We start from the raw sequence: 24449 nt of genomic DNA, 5'->3' as shown, positions 1-24449 counted from the left end.
CGCAAAAGCAGGAGTCGGGAGCGCGCCCGCAACGGGTATCCACCAAAGGAGAGAGCTCCTCCTACGTGGGCACTCGATGCAGGGAGGAGCTACCAACGGCGATGAGGGACCTCAGAAGAGGAGGATCGGGGCCACTCTGTGAATAATAAACTGCAGAGTGGAGGTAGGTATGACATGTTTGTTATTTAAATTTTTTTTTAAAACACAAGGTTTTAGAAAGACTTTAATGCTGGATACCTTTCTGTCGGCAAACGTGGTTTTATTTGGTAACAGAGACTGGAGATGTTGGGCTTGTCTTGAAAGTGGCCAGTGTGTTCTGACGATGTGCTCCATCTGCCTATGATGGGAGTGAAATTGGGTGACAAACAGGGCCGGACTGGCCTACCGGGATACTGGGAGATTTCCCGGTAGGCCGCCTGCCCTGGGGCCACTTTTAGTTGCGGCTGCAACCCCCCCGCTCTCTACTGCACATCACAGCGTGGGCAGTGGCTCTGTGTTCGGCGGCCGCTCTGTAACATGGCCCCGCCCCCCCAGACCAGCTCGTGTGATAGTAGATAGAATGAACATTCCACCTATCACACAAGCTGGTCTGAGGGGGCGGGGCCATGTTACAGAGCGGCCGCCGAAAACACAGAGCCAGCCAGCCAACGCTGTGATAAAGAGGCTTAGATGCTGCCCGTACAGGTACCTGGATAAGAGGATCAGCAGGGGGGCTGCATATAGAGGAAATTATCTTTCTATATTCCTCCATGCAGACGCTGAATGCTTGCAGAAGGGAGAGGAGAATCAAGCATTCAGCGGCTGCATGGAGGAATATAGAAAGATCATTTCCTCTATATGCAGCCCCCCCTGCTGATCCTCCTATCCAACTTCTTTTACTGCCCCCCACAGTTCACCTTGTGCCCCCGGCCTCCCCCTCTCTCCTCCCCCACCACACTCTCTAGCCCCCCCCCCCACAGTTCTCTCCACCCCTGTTCTTTCTGCCCCCCCAACCTGCTCTCCCCAGCCTTCTCTAGCCACCATCCCAGTGCTCTTTACCCCCCCTGCTCTCCCTCAAGTGCTATCCCCCCAGTGCTCTCCCCCCCAGTGCTCTTCACCCCCTCCAGTGCTCCCCCTGTGCTCTCCCCCCAGTGCTCTTCACCCCCCCCCAGTGCTCTTCTCCCCCCAGTGCTCTCCACCCCCGCTCTCCCCCAGTGCTATCCCCCCCCAGTGCTCTCCCCCCTCCCCCCAGTGCTCTTCTCCCACCCCCCAGTGCTCTCTACTCTCCCCAGTGCTCTCCCCCTGTTCTTCCCCCCCCCCAGTGCGCTCCACTCCTCCCAGTGCTCCCCCCGTTCTTCCCCCAGTGAGCTCGACTCCCCCCAGTGTGCTCCCCCCGTGCTCTTCACTCCCCCCAGTGCTCCCCCCCTGTTCTCCACTCCCCCCAGTGCTCCCCCCTGTTCTCCCCCCCAGTGCTCCCCCCTGTTCTCCCCCCAGTGCTCCCCCCTGTTCTCCCCCCCCTCCCGTGCTCTCCACTCCCCCCAGTGCTCTCATCCCTGTTCTCCCCCAGTGCTCTCCACTCCCCCCAGCCCCCCCCTGTTCTTTCTCACTCCCCCCAGTGCTCTCCAGCTCTCCCCATCACTCTCCAGCCCCCACCCCAGTGCTCTCCAGCTCTCCCCATCACTCTCCAGCCCCCACCCCAGTGCTCTCCAGCCCTCCATTCTCCCCACCCCTGTTCTTTCTGGCCCCCTGGTGCTCTCAAGCTCCACACATCGCTCTCCAGCCCCCCCCCCCCAGTGCTCTCTACCCCCATGCTCTCCACTCCTGTTCTTTTTGGCTCTCCCCAGCACTCTCCACCCCCCCCCCCTGCATTTTGTCCCCACCCATGTGCTAAAATGTATGGTTTTCCTTTTCATGAACAAGAAAATAATGATGTTATGCTGTTGGGCTGGTATAATAATGCTGTGGGGCTGGTATTACATTTTTTCCAGGGCTGGTTTTTATTCCCAGTCCAGCCCTGCTGACAAATCATATTTCGGAGGTATGAGGATCAGTGGAATTATGTGGTTTTGGGTCAGTGGTAAATGTGGTATACACTATATACAATCACCCGACACTAGTTAGTTTCCACAATCCATGACTTAACTTCACAGTTCACACAAATACATTTTAAATTCAAACTGTAGCACTGAGGTAAGTCATTTTTTTTCCCACAGTAGCGTGACAATCCCTCCACCTCCGGTCTAACGAATTACTCTCACCTGATGACATGGACTCCTGTGCAAACAGGTGGTCATGCAAGCGGGTATCAAAAGGGTTAACACGGACCATAAACTTCTCTCACGTCTCCTTAGATCTCAGCAAGGACGCCGGGTCATCGGTAGAAAGAAAAGATCAAAGTGCTCACCGCTTAAATATAAGATTAAATTTTTGTGTTCAAACACAAACTACTCACATAAAGATGATAAAAACACAGCATGTAAAGCCAACAATCATGTTAGTTCAGTAGGGCAGCAGCGGGTGACGTCATGAGTAGCTCCTCCCCGTATGAATTACGTTCAATCAGAACTTCGACGTCACCGCACTCCTCCCCCCTTCCCTTCGTTAGCAGACAGAGGCACTTGGGGAAGGGGGGGAGGAGTCCAGTGACATCGATATCTGTGACATCACCGGATCTCCGATGGAACTCCCTGAAGACCCGGAAACAGCCGGTGGAGAGGTGAGTACCAATCAAAAGAATTTTGATCGATCAAAAAAAAATCATTGATTAATCAAGGAATTAATCTTTAATTTCCACAGCCCTAATATATATCATCTACTTCTCCTGCAACTATCTTCCTTTATATGTCCCCCACAGACCAAGTAGCCCCCATTTTGTTTTCGTTCTTAGCCCTTGTACACACAGTCGGACATTCCGACGGAAAATGTCCGATCGGACCGTGTTGTCGGATAATCCGACTGTGTGTGGGCTCCATCGGACTGTTTCCGTCTGAATATCCGACCAACAAAGTTTTAGAGCAGGGCTATAAAATTTTCCGACAACATGATCCGATCGGACTTAGTCCGATCGTTTGTAGAGAATTCCGATCGGACAAAGTGCCACGCATGCCCAGATCAAATTCCTAGACCAAAGCTATTGGCTACTAGCCTGAACGTAGTCCCGTCGTAAAGAAATAACGTCATCACGTTATGTACAATTGGATTTTCCGACAACTTTGTCCGACCGTGTGTATGCAACAGTTTCGGACAAAATCCGTCGGACAAAATCCATCTGACAAAATCCAACGGATTTGGTTGTCAGAATGTCCGACTCGTGTGTACAAGGGCTAAGGGGTGGTTTTCTAGTATTTCTTCTCTTTTGCATGTTATGAATAGTGAGGACAGAAGGTAGGTTTTTCTTGGTTTACGTTGATTATGTTTTCATTATATGATGTAATATGTATTATAGGAAGTAGAAGATATCTGATGTGACTACTGATATATTTTTGATCTCTTTGAAGATGAGCAAGCTCAGATCCTGAGGTTTGGAGTGCTTTGTAAATCCACTCAAGCTCGGGGCCTTTGCGTGATTTACTGAAGTCTAATTGACTAGTTGTTTTTATAACATATCTTTTAGATATACTTTGTAGACATTAAACAACATTTTTATTTATTATAATGCTGTACCTTTGTTAGAGAACATTCGTTCCTTTGAGGTGCCCTTGAAGTTCCACTCCTTGTTCTCACCCTTTGCAACAGACGAAAAACAAGCTCTGGACTGCAGCACTCTTCAGAAGACCACTTTCTTTTATTGGAAAATCACATCGTAGCTCAACAAACACAGCGAACAAGGAAAAATTGCTGACATTTCGCGCTAGCTGTAGTAATTATTCATATGGTTATGAATAAGCACTACAGCTAGTGCGAAACATCAGCAATGTGATGTGATTTTCTACTAAAAGAAAGTGGTCTTCTGAAGAGTGCTGCAGTCCAGAGCTTGTTTTTGATCTGTTGCTAGTGGTAATAGCCAGCACCTGAGGCTTCCCATCCGAAGAGACAGTTTACAGCCTGCACGTGTGCTCCTGGAGCGGTGAGATCCCTTCTCCTTGTCCTCACCCTTGTTTGGGTGATTCTTTCTGAAACATATCAATAAAGGGGCGGTACCCCTGAAATTTTTTATTTTTTACTTTGTGATAATAACTGTCTGGGTTATTGGTAGTTATTGATAGCAGTGTTAACCACTTGCCGACTGCGGCACACACATATACTTCGGCAGAATGGTTCGTACAGGCAAATGGGCGTACCTGTACGTCCCTTTGAATTTGCCGCCTTGCGGGAGTGCGCCTGTTGGCTCCCGCAAACGCGATGTTCACCGGCGTCGCGCGATCATGAGGTGGAGAAGCAGAACGGGGAGATGTAAACAAGGCATTTGCCTTTTCTGCCAAGCAAAATTACAGGGATATACTGGGAGCAGTGATCGCTGTCATGTGAGTAGTAGCCCATCCTCCACACAGTTAGAATCACTCCCTAGGACACACTTAAAGAGGAAGTAAACCCTGATGAGTTTACTTCCTTTTTCATTCCCTGCAAAGGCAAAGCATAATGGACTACTATGCATCGCCTAGTAGCCCATTATGTGTCACTTACCTGACACAGGAGCCAGCGAAGTCACCGCTGTCCCCTGTAGTCCGCCACATCCATCTTGTTGGTGGGGTCTCGCAGCTCGGCCGCTGTCATTCGCGAAGCCACGATGACGTCACTCCGTCGCTGAGAATGCCGCGCTCAGTGCGCCTGCGCGCCGCTGACAGTGGTGCCCGTTTTCGGCCAAATATCTCCTAAACCATATAGGTTTAGGAGATATTGCTTGGACCTACAGGTAAGCCTTAATCTAGGCTTACCTGTAGGTCAAAGTTGGTTGTAAGGGTTTACAACCACTTTAACTCCTTGAACGCCCCCTAATGTTTAGCCCCTTCCCTGTCAGTGTCATTTATACAGTAATCAGTGGCTATTTATAGCACTGATCGCTGTATAAATGACAATGGTCCCAAAATAGTGTCAAAAGTGTCCGACGTGTCCGCCATAATGTTGCAGTCCCGATAAAAATCGCAGATCGCCACCATTAATAGTAAAAAAAAAAAAAAAAAATAATAATAATAAAATGCCTATTTTATAGACACTTTTGCGCAAACCAATCAATATATGCTTAATGCAATTTTTTTTTACCAAAAATATGTAGAAGAATACACATTGACCTAAACTGAGGAAAAACATTTATATATATATATATATATATATATATATATATATATATATATATATATATATATATACACACATATATATACACACATATATATACACACACATATACACATATATACATATACACACACACACACATATATATATATATATATATATATTTTTTTTTTTTTTTTTTTTTGGGGGGGGATATTTATTATAGCAAAAATTAAAAAATATTGCTTTTTTTTCAAAAATGTTGCGCTTTTTTTGTTTATAGCGCAAAAAATAAAAACTACAGAGGTGATCAAATACCACCAAAAGAAATCTCTATTTGTGAGGAAAAAAAGGATGTCAATTTTGTTTGGGTATAATGTTGCACAACCGCGCAATTGTCATCTAAAGCCAAATCGCAAAAAATGCTTTGGTCAGGAAGGGGGTAAATCCTTTCGGGGGCTGAAGTTATTAACCAATTAAGGACCGGGCCTATTTTTTACACTTGGTGTTTTGTTTACAAGTTAAAATCTTTTTTTTTTTTTTGCTGAGAAAATGACTTAGAACCCCCAAACATTATATATATTTTTTTCCAGACACACTAGAAAATAAAATGGCGGTCTTGCAATACTTTATGTCACAATGTATTTGCGCAGCGGTCTTACAAAAATGCAATTTTTTGGGGGAAAGAATGCATTTTTTTTTAAATAAAAAAATAAGAAAACAGTAAAGTTAGCCCATTTTTTTTTTCAATATTGTGAAAGATAATGTTACGCCAAGTAAATTGATACCCAACATGTCGCACTTAAAAATAGCGCCCGCTCGTGGAATGGCGACAAACCTTGAGCCTTAAAAATCTCCTTAGACGACATTTAAAAATGTCTACAGGTTACCAGTTTTGAGCTGCAGAGGAGGTCTTTTGTTAGAATTATTGCTCTCGCTCTAACGATTGTGGTGATACCTCGCATGTGTGATTTGAACACCGTTTTCATATGTGGGTGCGGCTTACATATGCATTCTCTCCTGTGCGTGAGCATGGCTGGACAATTTTTTTATTTTTTTTAATTTTAATTTTTATTTTTTTTATTTTACCCTGTCCCTTTAAAAAAAAAAAAAAAAAAAAAAAAAAAAAGATAATTTTTATTCCTATTACATATGCGGGTGTGACTTACGTATGCGTTCGCATCTGTGCGTGAGCATGGCGGGACGGGGAGCTTTCAATTTCTTTATTATTTATTTTACACTGTCCCTTTGGGGGGGCATCATTTCCTCACTCGACTTCGTGCCTCACAAGGGAAAACATTGAATGGTCTCCGCCACTACCGGCGCAAGGAGGATGGGCACCTCTCCTGCCGCAAATAAAAGTGATTTTGCAGCGAATCCACAGCAGAGACCGCTTTAACCTTAAAGTGGATCGCCCGGCGTGTTTTTAAAAATACCGGGGTTATATCGGCTATTTGCCAACGGTATCCAACGTAATAGTACTGACATATAACGATGGTGGGCGGTCCGGAAGTCGTTAAGAGTATACAGTAGATTTACTAAAAATAAATAAAAAATATTCTCATTCGGTGGATATAGTCCAGTATTATGTTGTTTTCTAAACAATTTGAAGCAGATTTTAATTGCAAAGATGCAACTTTGAGGCCCGGGTTCACACTATTGCAAATTGGATGAGGGTTTCCCCCGGGTCCAACTGGCATAGTACGAGACTGACAAAGGGGGGGTAATAGATATGGCGCTTATACCTATATGTGGGGACTAGTAGCGTGTTGGTGTATAAAAATGAGTTGTATTGTATAGGTCAATATTTACATGTGTGGAAGTATATAATTCTTAAAGTGCTATCTGATTTTGGGCCTGAGTGTGTGTAGTATATATTTTCCAGCGTGCTGGTTCAAAACCCAAAATTTTAAAAATTACACGAAAATTAAATAAAAGTACAATAAACTCAAAGTACACACCAATAGCAACAGATTACAATATAGCAAAACATATAACTTAAAATAGCAATATGCAGTTATTAAAATATTAGTCTAAATGGCAATATGCAATTATTAAAGTGCGCGTGCAAAATAAATTCCTACTGGCCTATAGGTGAAGACTAATTGTGATGGTTGGTGGATTAGCCGTGGGAATATTAAAGTATATTACATATACTGTGGTGTCAGACTATAATCAATAAACATATATGAAATAACACGGTGATAGCATAAACTGGTCTGATAGTGTTGCTTTACATAAATTAGTATAAAATTAATATAGAAATTATAAAAATGCCATCTACATGAAGCAAAAATGTGCTAAAATGATAAAACACAGGAAAAATTAAATAAAAGATAAAATATAAAAATATATCCAAACAGCGTGCAAAATTAGTGCAAGAGAATGTGCAAGCAATGCAGGTAAATTATAAACATTGGACGTGATGGAGCAAGTCTCTATTAGGTGGCGGAAAAAACCGCAGGTGCAGAAAAGGAGGGGGGTGATGTTTTCAACTGTGTTCTTCACATTCGGTGGCTTAAAAGGGTATTAAAATTATTATGCTCTCACCAGAAGGGGGACCCCATCCGGGGTGGATCAACATTCACAATATTAGCTATTGTGCGGCTCTTTGGCTTCCTTCCACTTTAAAGATTAGGGATCCCTCGTTCCTCCGTGAGTAGCAATAAGCCCCGTTTATATGAAGTAGAGAAGAGGCACAACCATAGTGTGATACCGTTTATAAACAATTTTATTGCAGAAAATAGTTAAAAAGTTACTCACAAACGAATGTTTTAAAAGTGCGGTGTGTACAGCTTTTAAAATTCCCGCTATTGCAATCTCCGTCAGAGCTCGAGGTGTACGAGACTGTGTGTGGCCTTCTATGGAGCTCTCTATGGAGGCGGTTCACACATCTCCTCATCAGCTCCAGGAGTCCTGTGCGTCTTCTGGTCCATTTCAAGGCCGATTTAAGGCAAAAAATTCAGACTGAAAACGAACCTGAAATGGAGAACGGGGTCGTAGCCTGTTTCCCCTAAAATAAGACCTAGTGTGATTGTCGGTGATAGCTGCAATAAAAGCCCTACCCCCCAAATAAGCCCTAGTTAAAGTCCTTGTAGGTCTTCTTTTCAGGGTAGGGCTTATTTTTGAGGAAACGGGGTAGGGCTTATTTGGGTGGTAGGGCTTATATTGCAGCCAACACCGACAATCAGGCTAGGTCTTATTTTAGGGGAAACAGGGTAACTGGACCCCCTGCTGTGACCCGCTACATGTGATCGTGTGAACCCAGGGTCAGAAACCATGAAATCAGAAGTACAGTTAAATCACACTTGTTTAATAATAAAAAGTAAAAAGAACAAACTTAGTCAAAACATGGCCAGAGTTCAGTAACCGAAACAGATAGTCAGCCAAGCCAGAAGTCAGGGATCAAAGTAGTGGAACAGCAAGCAGGATCTGGAGCCAGAAGGGATGTCAGCAAAGCATGTCTTGAACAAGATCGCAGGGGATAGTCTCTGTGATTATGACCAAGGTGAAGGCAGAGATCCTCTTGGCTGGACAGCTTAAGTAGACAGGACTGACGAGCAGGATATCATCAACAGCTGAGTAAATGTGGAGAGATAGGAGCTGGCAATTAGTTGACAGCTGAGCGGCCAGCTCGGAGAAGGTAGGGCTGAGCCCAGCCCTGACACCCAGCCTCAGTTTATTATTTTTTCAAGGGTTAAATCAATAAGGAACGGGGCTCTGTCCGCAGATGTCATCCCACGGCCATCTCGCTGTTCACAGGATTTGTCCAATATCTGCATAGCCTGTACTGCTTAAGTGCTATGTTTGTGAGTACCTTTCCTTTGTTTTTCTCCATCCATTAAAAAAGTTTTTAAACAGAGAGCACTAGATTTTGCTATTTTTGTTTCTCTTTATACTCGATAACCCTGAGAGAGATCCAAGGTTTGGGGAGTCGACAGGGAGAAGTGAGAGACATAGAGGAGCAGCACATTAGATAGATCTTTTGATCATCCCCAGTGGGCACCTGGTGATTTTGACCGTTTTTTTTTACCTTGTCTTTGTTTTTAGCGGTCCATTAAAAATTTTTAAACAGAGAGCACTAGATTTTGCTATTTTTGTTTCTCTTTGTACTCGATACCCCTGCGAGAAATCCAAGGCTCGGGTAGTCGGCAGGGAGAAGTGAGTGACATAGAGGAGCAGCACGCCAGATAGATCTTTTAATTATCCACAGTGGGCACCTGCTGATTTTGAGCCGCTGGTTAAACAAGGGGCCAGAGCACACTGGTGGTGGCGAGCACTTGCATATTTACTAGCCGTGCAATTTGTTTTGTTTCGTTCTGAAATAAATTCTTTAACAAATTTTCAACAAATGTATTAATTCGGAAACATCCAAATTTACGAAAAAACAACTTTTTATGAAATATTTGTAAATTCTAATATTTGAAAACTCCTAAATTTTAAAATCCGAAAACCCAAAAATTCAAAAATCTGATATAATAACTATAAAATTATAGGTATTGGAATTTCCTGTTAAATTTGTCTGTTAGTGAACGTAATGAATATGAATTTATCCGAAGTTACATATTATCTGAAATAACGAATGCCGTATCTAAACCAATGGGATGTAACAAATTATTAATAATAATAATAATAATAATAAAAATGTTTTTTTTTTTTTTAACATTCAAAAATAAAAATGTTTTATTATTATTGTTTATTATTAATTTGTTTGGTTCCATTTGTTTAGATGCAGCATTCGTTATGTTGTATAATTCCTTATTTTGGATAAATTTGTATTGGTTACTTTCACTAACAGATAAATTTGAAAGGAAATTCCAATACCTCTAATTTAATAGTTCATTATTATTAGTTAGATTAGTTAGAGATTTTTGGAATTTTCGGATTTTTGAATATTCAAATTTTTCAAATTTACGAATTTTCTAATTTACGAATTTTAATCATAACAAATGACCTGAAAAACGAAAAAAAAAAATTAATTAATGAAACATAAATGAACCCATTTTTTGTCAGTGTACATGCCTAATATTTACACGATCTCTTGGCACATCGTAGTGGAGCTACACATTTGGTTGTTTGGAATATTCTTTTGATGTTTGGGACTATTTTTTCTTTCTTTTTTTGTGGACTATTGTATGATCACTGCACCACTGTGCTTATGACATAGATGTATCATTTTTTTACGGTTCAATATTTTTTGCATATACAAGATTATTATCACCATATCATTAGGATTTTTTTAGATATTACTAATACTAATTTTCTAAATGAATAGAAAATGTCTGTCCATCTCACCATCAGCAGTGCTTGAGGTCCTTCTGATAAGTAAAAACAACAACTCATGGATAAAGGTTTTAAAAGTTTACTTGATAGATAGAAGTTACAAAGTAAAACAAAAAATGTAGAAACCAGAGGAATTAATATTCATGGAGGTCTTCTGATATTACCAAGGACTTGATGTCTTCAGCAAAATTGAAGATTTTAAAGGGTAACTCCTTTTTCGTGAGAAAAAAAAATTGCAAAGAAAAAATAATATAGTGTATACAACTGTTACTCAAGTAATATTGTCATTGATAATTATGTATGTATTGTGTGAAAAAAAGCTTGATTCTGTAAAATTAGTATACATCTCTTAAGAATTCTCTACTGCATTTTAGATTGATGCATATACTCCTGAAGAAGCCGTGTAACAAATTCAGGCGAAACACGTCGAGTGGAAGCATCTGTTGTCTCATGAAATATGACATAGGTGTTTGTTGAAACCCATTCATTTTACCAAATGCATGTTAACCTCTTCAGCCCCCGGATGATTTTACCCCCCTTCCTGACCAGAGCACTTTTTTGCAATTCGGCACTGCGTCACTTTAACTGACAATTGCGCGATTGTGCGACGTTGCACCCGAACAAAATTGACGTCCTTTTTTTCCCACAAATAGAACTTTCTTTTAGTGGTATTATTTGATCATCTTTGCGTTTTTTTTTTTTGTGTGTGCTATAAACAAATATATATATATATATATATATGTGTATGTATGTATCTATATATATATATATGTGTATATATGTGTATATGTGTATATATATGTATATATATATTTTTTTTTTTTTTTTTTTTTTTTTTTTTTGGATATGCATTGTAGCAAAAAAGAAAATATATATTTTTTTCAAAATTGTTGCTCTTTGTTTATAGCGCAAAAAAATAAAAACCGCAGAGGTGATTAAATACCACCAAAAAAAAAGCTCCGTTTGTGGGAAAAAAAAGAACATCAATTTTGTTTGGGTGCAACGTTGCACGACCGCGCAATTGTCAGGTAAAGCCGCAGAGTGCCGTAACCCGTAAAAAATGGCCTGGTCATTAAGGGGCTAAAGTTTCAGTTCTGGACAGTTGCCTTTTTACACAATCACTTTAGAATTTGCATAAGCGACACATAAAACAAATAAAAGAGACATGAATTCTCGTAATTTGGAAACACCTTCTCAGCTTGACCACAGTCCAGGCTCTGAAATGCTTTACTATAAAATATGGAGATGAACGGTTTCTACCCCCGGCACAACAAGGCTTTCCAAAGACAGGAACAAGAAATCGTTCTAACAACGTCTTTCTGAAAATGTTCATTATCAGATGGACACCAATTATTGACATTTAATAATTGGCAAAGAGTATAATTTTATTTTATTTTTTTTAATTATCACTTTCATTTAAGTGCTATTGTCCATCACTCAGTTTATTGTCTGTTTTTTTTGCTTCCGGTGGGTTAAAATTTCTTGAAGATGATCGCACAAGAAAATTCCCTTCCAAGTGGCCCTCAGCCAGGCCTGAGCGAGACCAAGGAGGACGGCCTGCACTGGGGTGAAGGCATTTAGAACAAGAAGCAATAACCAAAATCCAGACTCCATCTGATAACCGTAAAATAGAAAATGATCACCGTGCCGTAAAAATATTCCATAGACAAACAAGGAGCTCAGCCATCCGACACACGACTTTCTCATAGGACCTCCAGGCCCCGTCGTCAGATGTTTGAACATTCTTCATTCTATTTCTGTACTTCTTCAAGGTCAGAACAGTGGACAACGTTGTGGTGAAGGAGCAGGAATAAAGGGAGGATAGTATCAATAATTGAAGAGATATAGAGAAGAGATAAATGTTGTGCCTGATTTAGAAAACATAGAGACCATAGATGGAGAACAGTCGGTGGTATTACCAGAAAGTATTCCAGAGAAAACCAGAAACAAGCTGCTTAGAAGACTGTTGACCAGAGACACCAACAAATCACCAGATATAGTATCCATGGGATAAAGGAGGTAATACACGTTTTGACCCAAGAAACAAAAGATCTGACGCAAAATTGGAAATTTTAATGAAATAGAAGAAGGCCGGACTGGCTGTAAGCCACGCACATAAACCAATAGCAAAAAGGAAGAAATAGAAGTAAATATAAGTGGTATTATCCATGGAGAAGATTCCAAAGCTACAGAAACAATCAAGCAAACCAAAAGACATCACCATGCTAAAGCTCACGTTGGAGATGGCCAAACAAAGCAAAATTTTGTAGCTGCCGCTCAATCTCTCTGTTTCAGTAAAGTCACGGGACGCTACGAAGACAATAAACACATTCAATAGCACGCAGGTGCTCAACTCCAGGACTAAGATGATAAAAAAAAAGGCAAGTGGTTTCTTGTGTGATCTCCGGGATTCATAACGACACACTTAGATATTTTCCTTTTTTGCTTTTTAAAATTTAGAGCCCAGATTGGATTTTTAATTATTCCCTTAAAATATGTTGAAGCCTTGTGGCCGTTCTATTGTCAGATTTTTGTCTTTGCGGAGTCACAGAGAACTGTGATTCTGGATATTGTCAGACTACCAGCTACATATCTGTAAAACATCCACGTAGTTGTATTCAGAGAAAAGATGGGAGGTATATTTGCGAAGCTTCACTTTCTGATCCAACGGGTGAAAATAAATGCTCCCGTGTGATTGACGATTATTTGAATCCATGCAAATCGATAAAGCTCAAAAGTTACTTCTTCTAAAAAATGCAAAATAGAATACAAACATTATGCAAAAAGGATTTAGGCTCCATGCACACTGGAGCTCATAAACTGCAGTTTATTGGAGTTTGGGCGTTTTTTTTAAAAGCCCATAAACTCCACTCTATGTTAGCCTATGTGTCCATGCACACATGGACGTTTTTCAGCTTTAATGAGCAGTAGAGTTTATGGGCTTTTTTCTGAACGCCAGAAATTCGCGTTCAAAGTGCCGTTTTTCCCCGCCAAAAAACGACAAACGCTGATAAACGCTTATAAATGCTGATAAACGCGCGTTAATTAGTGTTCGGCATTCTATTTTTTCAATGCATTGTGGGAGTTTGGAATGTACTGTGGAATTTTTGGAGTGTCCTCTGTGTATTTTTATTGAAAACGCCCATAAACGCTAACACTAATAAACGCTCATAAACGCTAGTGCAAAACGCTGTTAAAAGCAAGTTTTTCAACCAGCGTTTTCTACCAGCAATCTGGCGTCCAGAAAAAGCTTTTTTGAGCTTCAGTGTGCATGGAGCCTAAACCATTTAAGATTGTGTACCTCCTGATCTCAGGATACCTCCCCATCCAACAGCTCCAAGTTGATGGTAATTTGAATTCATGCAAAGCCTTAAAGATCTAACGGTACTTCCTCTAGTGCATGCAAAATAAAAAACAAACATTGTGCAAAAATAATCTAACCACTTCAAATCTCAAAACGTTCAAATCTCGGGACACTTCTCCATCCAACAGCTCCCATATGATGCAAAAATGATTTAACCATTTAAAATTTTGTAATTCTTGATCTCAGGACACCTCCCCATCCAACAGCTCCAGGTTGATGATCATTTGTTTGAATTCATGCAAATCCTTAAAGATCTAAAGTTACTTCTCTAGTGCATGCAAAATATAAAAACAAACATTGTGCAAAAATAATTTAACCTCTTAAAATCTCAAAACGTTCAAATCTCGGGACACTTGTCCATCATCCAACAGCTCCCAAATGATGCAAAAATGATAAAACCATTCAAGATTTTGTACCTCCTGATCTCAGGACACCTCCCCATCCAACAGCTCCAGGTTTATGGTCATTTATTTGAATTCATACAAAGCCTTAAAGTGGTTGTAAACCCTTACAAACCACTTTAACCTACAGGTAAGCCTAGATTAAGGCTTACCTGTAGGTCCAAGAAATATCTCTATATAATACCTATACGGTTTAGGAGATATTTGCCCGAAGACGGGCACCGCTGTCTACGGCGCATGCACCGTGGGCACCGCTGTCTACGGCGCACGTGCCGTAGACAGCGGCGCGCAGGCGCACTGAGCGTGGCATCGTCGATGACGAAGATGCCACACAATGCCGTGCGTCTCGGCTCCCGTGCGCATGCGCGGGAGTGACGTCATCGCGGCTTTGCCGAATGACAGTGGCGGAGCTGCGAGACCCACCGAGAAGATGGATGTGCCGGACTACAGGGGACAGCGGTGACTTTGCTGGCTCCTGTGTCAGGTAAGTGACACATAATGGGCTACTATGCGATGCGATGCGATGCATAGTAGTCCATTATGCTTTGCCTTTGCAGGGAATGAAAGAGGAAGTAAACCCATCAGGGTTTACCTCCTCTTTAATCCTTTAATGTTCTGCTCCACCGTTTGGTAGAGCACATTTTGAGTCATGCTAACTCATTGAAAAATGTGGACTTTAGAGGGTTAAAGATCTTAAGTTACTTCCTCTAGTGCATGTAAAATAAAAAACAAACATTGGGCAAAAATGATTTAACCTCTTAAAATCTCAAAACGTTCAAATCTCGGGACACTTCTCCATCCAACAGCTCCCATATGATCCAAAAATGATTTAACCATTTAAGATTTTGTACCTCATGATCTCAGGTCACCTCCCCATCCAACAGCTCCAGGTTAATGGTCATTTGTCTGAATTCATGCAAAGCCTTAAAGATCTAACGTTACTTCCTCTAGTGCATGCAAAATAAAAAACAAACATTGTGCAAAAATAATTGAACCACTTCAAATCTCAAAACGTTCAAATCTCGGGACACTTGTCCATCATCCAACAGCTCCCATATGATGCAAAAATGATAAAACCATTCAAGATTTTGTACCTCCTGATCTCAGGACACCTCCCCATCCAACAGCTCCAGGTTGATGGTCATTTATTTGAATTCATGAAAAGCCTTAACCCTTTAACGTTCTGCTCCACGGTTTGGTAGAGCACATTTTGAGTCGCGCTAACTCATTAAAAAATGTGGATTTTAAAGGGTTAAAGCTCTAAGTTACTTCCTCTAGTGCATGAAAAATAAAAAAAAACAACATTGTGCAAAAATAATTTAACCTCTTAAAATCTCAAAACGTTCAAATCTTGGGACACCTCCCCATCCAACAGCTCCCATATGAGGCAAAAATGATTTAACCATTTAAGATTTTGTACCTTGTGAGCTCAGGTCACCTCCCCATCCAACAGCTCCAAGTTGAGGGTCATTTATTTGAATTCATGCAAAGCCTTAAAGATCTAAAGTTACTTCCTCTAGTGCATGCAAAATAAAAACAAACATTGTGCAAAAATAATTTAACCACTTCAAATCTCAAAACGTTCAAATCTCGGGACACTTCTCCATCCAACAGCTCCCATATGATGCAAAAATGATTTAACCATTTAAGATTTTGTACCTCCTGATCTCAGGTCATGCAAAGCCTTAATGCTTTAACATTCTGTTCCACTGTTCGAGCACATTTTGAGTCACGCTAACTCATTGAAAAATGTGGACTTTAAAGGGTTAAAGCTCTAAGTTATTTCCTCTAGTGCATGTAAAATAAAAAACTAAAATTGTGCAAAAATAATTTAACCACTTCAAATCTCAAAACGTTCAAATTTCGGGACACTTCTCCATCCAACAGCTCCCATATGATGCAAAAATGATTTAACCATTTAAGATTTTGTAACTTCTAATCTCAGGTCATGCAAAGCCTTAATGCTTTAACATTTTGATCCACCGTTCGAGCACATTTTGAGTCACGCTAACTCATTGAAAAATGTGGACTTTAAAGGGTTAAAGCTCTTAAGTTACTTCCTCTACTGCATGCAAAATAAAAACAAACATTGTGCAAAAATAATTTAACCTCTTCAAATCTCAAAACGTTCAAATTTCGGGACACTTCCCCATCCAACAGCTCCCATATGATGCAAAAAATGATTTAACCATTTAAAATTTTTGTGCTTCCTGATCTCAGGACACCTCCCCATTCAACAGCTCCAGGTTGATGGTCATTTATTTGAATTCATACAAAGCCTTAACCCTTTAACATTCTGCTCCACGGTTTGATAGAGCACATTTTGAGTCATGCTAACTCATTGAAAAATGTGGACTTTAAAGGGTTAAAGCTCTTAAGTTACTTCCTCTAGTGCATGTCATATAAAAAAAACTAACGTGCAAAAATAATTTAAGAAACTTCAAATCTCAAAACATTAAAATTTGGGGACACTTCTCCATCCAACAGCTCCCATATGATGCAAAAATGATTTAACCATTTAAGATTTTATACCTCCTGATCTCAGGTCATGCAAAGCCTTAATGCTTTAACATTCTGATCCACTGTTTCAGCACATTTTGAGTCACGCTAACTCATTGAAAAATGTGGACTTTAAAGGGCTAAAGCTCTAAGTTACTTCTTCTAGTGCATGTAAAATAAAAAAAAACTAAAATTGTGCAAAAATTATTTAACCTCTTCAAATCTCAAAACATTCAAATCTCGGGACACTTCTCCATCCAACAGCTCCCATATGATGCAAAAAATGATTTAACCATTTAAGATTTCGTACTTCCTGATCTCAGGACACCTCCCCATCCAACAGCTCCAGGGTTGAGGGTCATTTATTTGAATTCATACAAAGCCTTAACCCTTTAACATTCTGCTCCACTGTTTGGTAGAGCACATTTTGAGTCGTGCTAACTCATTGAAAAATGTGGACTTTAAAGGGTTAAAGCTCTTAAGTTACTTCCTCTAGTGCATGTAAAATAAAAAACTAAAATTGTGCAAAAATAATTTAACCATTTCAAATCTCAAAACGTTCAAATTTCGGGACACTTCTCCATCCAACAGCTCCCATATGATGCCAAAATGATTTAACCATTTAAGATTTTGTACTTCCTGATCTCGGAAAACCTCCCCAACCAACAGCTCCAGGTTAATGGTCATTTATTTGAATTCATGCAAAGCTTTAACCCTTTAATGTTCTGCTTCAACGTTTGAGCACATTTTGAGTCATGCTAACTCATTGAAAAATGTGGACTTTAAAGGGTTAAAGCTCTAAGTTACTTCCTCTAGTGCATGTAAAATAAAAAAACTAAATTTGTGCAAAAATAATTTAACCACTTCAAATCTCAAAACGTTCAAATTTCGGGACACTTCTCCATCCAACAGCTCCCATATGATGCAAAAAATGATTTAACCATTTAAAATTTCGTACTTCCTGATCTCGGAAAACCTCCCCATCCAACAGCTCCAGGTTGATGGTCATTTATTTGAATTCATGCAAAGCCTTAACGCTTCAACGTTCTGTTTCAACGTTTGAGCACATTTTGAGTCATGCTAACTCATTGAAAAATGTGGACTTTAAAGGGTTAAAGCTCTTAAGTTACTTCCTCTAGTGCATGTAAAATAAAAAACGAACATTGTGAAAAAATAATTTAACCATTTCAAACCTCAAAAAGTTCAAATCTGTGGACACTTCTCCATCCAACAGCTCCCATATGATGCAAAAATGATTTAACCATTTAAGATTTTGTACCTCGTGAGCTCAGGTCACCTCCCCATCCAACAGCTCCAGGTTGATGGTCATTTATTTGAATTCAAGCAAAGCTTTAACCCTTTAATGTTCTGCTTCAACGTTTGAGCACATTTTGAGTCATGCTAACTCATTGAAAAATGTGGACTTTAAAGGGTTAAAGCTCTTAAGTTACTTCCTCTAGTGCATGTTAAATAAAAAACTAACATTGTCCAAAAATAATTTAACCATTTCAAACCTCAAAAAGTTCAAATCTCTGGACACTTCTCCGTCCAACAGCTCCCATATGAGGCAAAAATGATTTAACCATTTAAGATTTTGTACCTCGTGAGCTCAGGTCACCTCCCCATCCAACAGTTCCAAGTTGAGGGTCATTTATTTGAAGTCATGCAAAGCCTTAAAGATCTAAAGCTACTTCCTCTAGTGCATGCAAAATAAAAAACTAACATTGTGCAAAAATTATTTAACTACTTCAAATCTCAAAACGTTCAAATCTCGGGTCACTTCTCCATTATCCAACAGCTCCCATATGATGATCATTTATTTGAATTCATGCAAAGCCTTGAATCTCTGAAGTTACTTGTTCTAGAACATGCAAAACAGAATACAAACATTGTGCAAAAATGATTTAACCACTTAAAATCTTGTATTTCCCGGGTTTAAGGACACCTCACGATCCAACGGGTAAAAATAATGTCCATTTAAAACCATTTCAAATCTTGTACCTGTGGTCCCCTTATGGACCTGAACAATTGTTACATTTTCACTATGGACTGTTTTCTTTTTTCTTTTTTTTTTTTTTTTACATTAACGTTGTCATTATTATTTAAGATAAAGTAATGCATGCATTGTTTTTGGGGGAGAAAAAAAAATGGCAACATTTTTATTTTCTATGGAATTTATAAATAAATGTTTTTTTTTTTTTTTCTGTTTTGACCAGTTTGTTAAAAAAAAAGTAGTTTGATTGTAAATAACTTTACATTTTATTCTATAATTTTCCCCTTTCAAATTACACAAAAAATAATGTACAATAGCACAATGCATACTGTAGCAATTTTGCAAATTTAAAAAGGTTTTTTTTTTTTTTTACTTTTGTATATTTAATTTTGCTCTGCAAAACTAAAAAAAAAAAAAAAAAAAAGAAAATGAATGAAAAATAAATTATATTACCAAAAGTATTGGGGCGCCTGCTTTTACACGCACATGAACTTTAATGACATCCCAGTCTTAGTCCGTAGGGTTTAATATTGAGTTGGCCCCGCCCTTTGCAGCTATAACAGCTTCAACTCTTCTGTGAAGGCTGTCCACGAGGTTTAGGAGCTTGTCTATGGGAATGTCAGACACTGATGTTGGATGAGAAGGCATGGCTCGCAATCTCCACTCTAATTCATCCCAAAGGTGTTCTATCGGGTTGAGGTCAGGACTCTGTGCAAGCCAGTCAAGTTCTTCCACCCAAAACTTGCTCATTCATGTCTTTATGGACCTTGCTTTGTGCACACCGATGGTTGGTCACAGGCTGGTTAGTAAGTTGAGCTTGGAAATTCTTTGGTTTTATTTGACATGCGTTTTAACCTTCCAGTGCTCCTTGCTGTGAAGACCAGTTATAGGTGGGGGGCAGTGACCTTTTTTTTGTAGGGTGTTGAGACAACAGAATATGTCTACTCTCCTTATCTCAAAAACATAAGCAAGATGTGTTCTGTCAAATTCAGAGATAGTTGGGAACAACGTCTACTGGTAAGAGTGCAGAAGAGGCAAAGAGCATAGAAAGTTATCAACGTACAAGATTCCTGTTGGATAGGCAGGTATGTTTTGTACTCATTAACCACTTGCCGACCGCCGCACGACAATGTAAGTCCTATTTTTGAAGAGGGATATCTCGGTAACGGGAGCAGCTGCGGTCGGCTGTACGATAACGGTGGTCTCCCCGGCGGATTCGCCGCGAGATCACCGCTATCGGCAGGGGGAGAGGTGCCACCCCCCCTCCCGCCGCCCTCCCGTACCTTCCGCCACTTACCGGAGCCGTCGGTAGCGGCGGAAGCGATCGGGTCCTTTTGTCTGCTGGGCATAGAGACAAGTGAGGCTAAGATGGCCCCCACTCGTCTCTATACCATAGGAGGGCGGAAGCGACGTCAAAACATCACTTCCGCCCATACCTCTTAAAGGTATATTTTTTTTAGATGTCAGATTTTCATTTTTATTTTTTTTTGCATTTTAGCCCAAATATGAGATCTGAGGACTTTTTGACCCCAGATCTCATATTTAAGAGGACCTGTCATGCTTTTTTCTATTACAAGGGATGTTTACATTCCTTGTAATAGGAATAAAAGTGATCCATTTTATTTTTTATTTTTAAAACAGTGTAAAAATCAATTAAAATAAATAAGAAAAAAAAATTTTTTTTTTTAAAACACCCCGTCACGACGAGCTTGCGCACAGAAGCGAGCGCATACGTGAGTAGCGCCCGCATATGAAAACGGTGGTCAAACCACACATGTGAGGTATCGCCGCGATCGGTAGAGCGAGAGCAATAATTCTAGCCCTAGACCTCCTCTGTAACGCAAAAAATGCAACATGCAGAATTTTTTAAATCTCGCTTATGGAGGTTTTTGAGGCTAAAAGTTTGACGCCATTCCACGAGCGGGCGCAATTTTGAAGCGTGACATGTTGGGTATCAATTTACTCGGCGTACCATTATCTTTCACAATATAAAAAAAAATTGGGCTAATTTTACTGTTGTCTTATTTTTTTATTCAAAAAAGTGAATTTTTTCCAAAAAAAGTGCGCTTGTAAGACCGCTGCGCAAATACGGTGTGAAAAAAAGTATTTCAATGACCGCCATTTTATTCTCTAGGGTGTTAGAAAAAAAACAATATAAAATGTTTGGGGGTTCTAAGTAATTTTCTAGCAAAAAAAACTGTTTTAAACATGTAAACACCAAGTCTGAAAAAGAGGCCTGGTCCTTAAGTGGTTAAAGATAAATACAACTAAATCCTATCAATATGTCTAAAAACTCAAAAGGGAGCAAACAAAATAAGCTCGTTGTATTGGTTTACATACACTTTGACATTTCTCGAAGGTGAAGACACAAGAAAGTGTCCTTCCAGGCGGCCTTCAGCCTGGGATTAGCAAGAACAAGGAGGACAACCTGCACCACGGGGAATAATGAAAAAATAAGATACGATAACCAGAATCCAGACTCCATCTTCGTGATGACGGTAAAATAGATAATGAGCATCAGGAGGTAGTATATTCCGTAGAACAATAAGGAATGCATCATGCGCCACACAACTTTGTCAAAGGACCTCAGGTGTTCATTGTTGGGTGTTTGCACACCCTTCTTCATCCTATAGCTGTGCTTCATCAAGTACACAACCAAGTAGAAAGTAGTGCTAAACAGGACCATGAAAGGGCCAATAGAAAGGGTTATTGTGCTGTAGATAAATTGTGTTCTCGATTGTGAAAACACAGAGGCAATAGACACAAAACGTCCCGTGTTGTTACGAGGGGGTGCCGGAGAAAAAATGATGAACAAGCTGCTTAGGGCGCTGTTGAACAGAGAAACCAATAAAATGCCCAACAACAACCGTGGCACAACGGAGGTAATATTCTTCTTCACCCAGGAAAGTAATCCTGTCCCAAAAGTAGAAATTTTTACGAAGTAGAAGAAGCCCAGACTGGCTGATAGCCACGCACATGAACTAATAGCAAAAAGAAACAGATAGAGATAAATATAAGCGGTATGGATCCTCAAGAAGATCCCAAGGCTGCAGAAATAGTCGAGCAAACTGACAAACACCAGGAAACCATAGAACATGTTGGAGATGCCCAAACAAAGCAAGATTTTGTCGCCGCTCCTCAGTGTTTTCGTTTTGATGAAATCCCGATAAACCACGTATATCACAAACAGATGCATGAACGTGCTAATGCCGAGCTCCAGAATTATAATAATGATATAAGGTAGGTGGTTCTGAGAGTGACCTTCAGGATTCATTATTACAATGTTGGGTTTGATTTCCTTTTTGCCTTTTTTAGAATTCAGATCTTCAAATTCGCTCGAAGGGAATAAGCTCCAGATTTGATGTTTTAAAAAAAAAAAAAAATTTCATGCGTTTTGCCCTGAAGCCAAGTAGTCGTCCTTTGTCAGAGCTCCGTCCGGGTGAGCCGCAGAGAGTTGTGAACCTGAATGTTGTCAGATATACGTGAGAGGAGAAGAGAGGAAGGGAACACCGGAGAGACCTCACATCCCAACCCATCGTGTGCTGCGATACTCCTTTATGTAAATACATGCAAAGTGCCAGGATCTAAAATGACTTCTACTAGAACCATTCATTATATAAAACAAACATTATGGAAACGAATGATTGCATTTCCTACAAGGACTGGAAGATTTTTTATTTTTTTTTCTGTGCCTGATCGGAGATATTAGCATGACACATTTATGGAAAAGGTCTGAATGCTAATTGTCATAAAAAAAAAAAAAGGAGACGTCTATGAAAAAAAACTTTTGGAGGTATTTCCTACTAGACTGATTTGTCTTTTTATAACTATACAGCTTGTTACATAGTTAGTAAGGTTGAATAAAGACACCAGTCCATCCAGTTCAAGCTGAGTGAGTGTCTACAATTGCCCCTATCCCTGTACATTGCACACTCACATCACTCCTTACCCTCAAGGAGCCCACAATACAAGGTCCCCATTCATATACTAGGGCCAATTTTGGACAGAAGCCAATTAAGCTATCTGCATGTCTTTGGATTGTGGGAGGAAACCAGAATACCCGGAGGAAACCCACACAGGCACAGGAAGAACATGCAAATTCCATGCAGGTAGTGTTGTGGTTGTGATTTGAACCAGCGACCCTTATTACTGCTAGGTGAGAGTGCTAACCACTACACCACTGTGTGTACTGTAATGATTGATTTTTAACAAGCAACATATAATTAAACTTGTTTGAGAGCGAGATAGATTTTTTTTTTTTTTTTTAGCAATCATATTTAACCACTTTCAGACCGGACCAATTTGTTGGTCAAAGACCAGACCACTTTTTGCGATTTGGCACTGCATCGCTTTAACTGACAATTGCGCAGTCGTGCGGCGTGGCTCCCAAACAAAATTGACGTCCTTTTTTTCCCACAAATAGAGCTTTCTTTTGGTGGTATTTGATCACCTCTGCAGTTTTTATTTTTTGCGCTATAAACAAAAATAGAGCGACAATTTTGAAAAAAATGCATTATTTTTTACTTTTTGTTATAATAAATATCCCCCAAAAATATATAAAAAAAACATTTTTTTCCCTCAGTTTAGGCCGATACGTATTCTTCTACATATTTTTGGTAAAAAAAAATCGCAATAAGCGATTATTGATTGGTTTGCGCAAAAGTTATAGCGTTTACAAAATAGGGATAGTTTTATAGCATTTTTATTAATAATTTTTTATTATTATTTTTTTACTAGTAATGGCGGGGATCAGCGATTTTTATTGTGACTGCGACATTGTGGGGGACCCATCGGACATTTTTGACACATTTTTGGGACCATTGTCATTTATACAGCAATCACTGCTATATAAATGCAGTGATTCCTGTGTAAATGACACTGGCAGTGATGGGGTTAACCAGTGGGTGGCAGTGTAGGGGTTAAGTGTTCCTAGGGGTGTGTTACTAACTGTGGGGGGGGGTTGGGCTTTCATTTAGTGAACACTGATCTCTGCTCCAATCACATGGAGCAGAGATCAGCGTCACTAGTTGCTAGGCAGAATGGAGAAATGCTGTTTACAACGGCATTTCTTCATTTGGCCACTCCGTGAGACGATCGCGGGTATGCCCGCGGCGATCGAGTCCGCGGGTCCCACGACCGGACTCACGGGGGTCCCGACCAGCGCGGGAGCGCGCCGCCGGCGGCACGCTCCCGATGGCAGGGCGGCAAATTTAAAGGAACGTACATGTACGCCCATTTGCCTGCCCATGCCATTCTGTCGACGTACATCGTCGTGCGCTGGTCGGCAAGTGGTTAAAGACCAAGTCCAAGATTTGAAAAAAAAAATTTAATAAAAAATTCACCTAAATGCTTATTATGTCTAGAGGTGTACAGTGCAGGTTCTAGTATTGTTATTATACTATTATTATTATTATACACGATTTATATAGCACCAACAGTTTACAATGTAGAGGGGGAACAGCACAATTACAGTTCAATACAGAAGGTACAGGAGGGCCCGGCTTGTAGAGCTTACATTCTAAAAGGGAGGGGGGGGGGGGGGTGGTACAAAATGTAATCGATGCGGGGAATGATTTTATGTGGGTGGCTCGGGGACAGTTGTTGTGTGGGATAGGCTTCCCTAAATAAATGAGTTTACAGGGATCTCCTTAAGGTGGACAGGTTAGGGACTGATCGGATATACAGGGGCAGGGAGTTCCATAGGATGGGAGAGGCT

At 40.3% G+C, this 24449-nt stretch overlaps 1 protein-coding gene across 1 annotated transcript; it reads right to left on the bottom strand.

The window, feature by feature from the left end:
* Positions 1-21065: 21065 nt before the first annotated feature.
* Positions 21066-22007, bottom strand: LOC143925288 (taste receptor type 2 member 4-like). Its single transcript, XM_077449872.1, has one exon. It carries the CDS (start codon positions 22005-22007, stop codon positions 21066-21068), a length of 942 nt encoding a protein of 313 aa, XP_077305998.1.
* Between the last annotated feature and the right edge of the window lie 2442 nt (positions 22008-24449).

The sequence above is a fragment of the Lithobates pipiens genome, unplaced genomic scaffold, assembly GCF_037356315.1.
Source record: "Lithobates pipiens isolate NorthernLeopardFrog02 unplaced genomic scaffold, aLitPip1_a1.2 Scaffold_22, whole genome shotgun sequence".
Classification (NCBI taxonomy): Eukaryota; Metazoa; Chordata; class Amphibia; order Anura; family Ranidae; genus Lithobates; species Lithobates pipiens.
Note: the sequence above shows the minus strand (reverse complement) of the source record. Positions and strands in the feature narration are given on the sequence as shown.

Excerpts from the sequence above, each read along its gene's own strand:
- LOC143925288 (XM_077449872.1), bottom strand. The coding sequence starts at position 22,007 with ATGAATCCTGAAGGTCACTCTCAGAACCACCTACCTTATATCATTATT.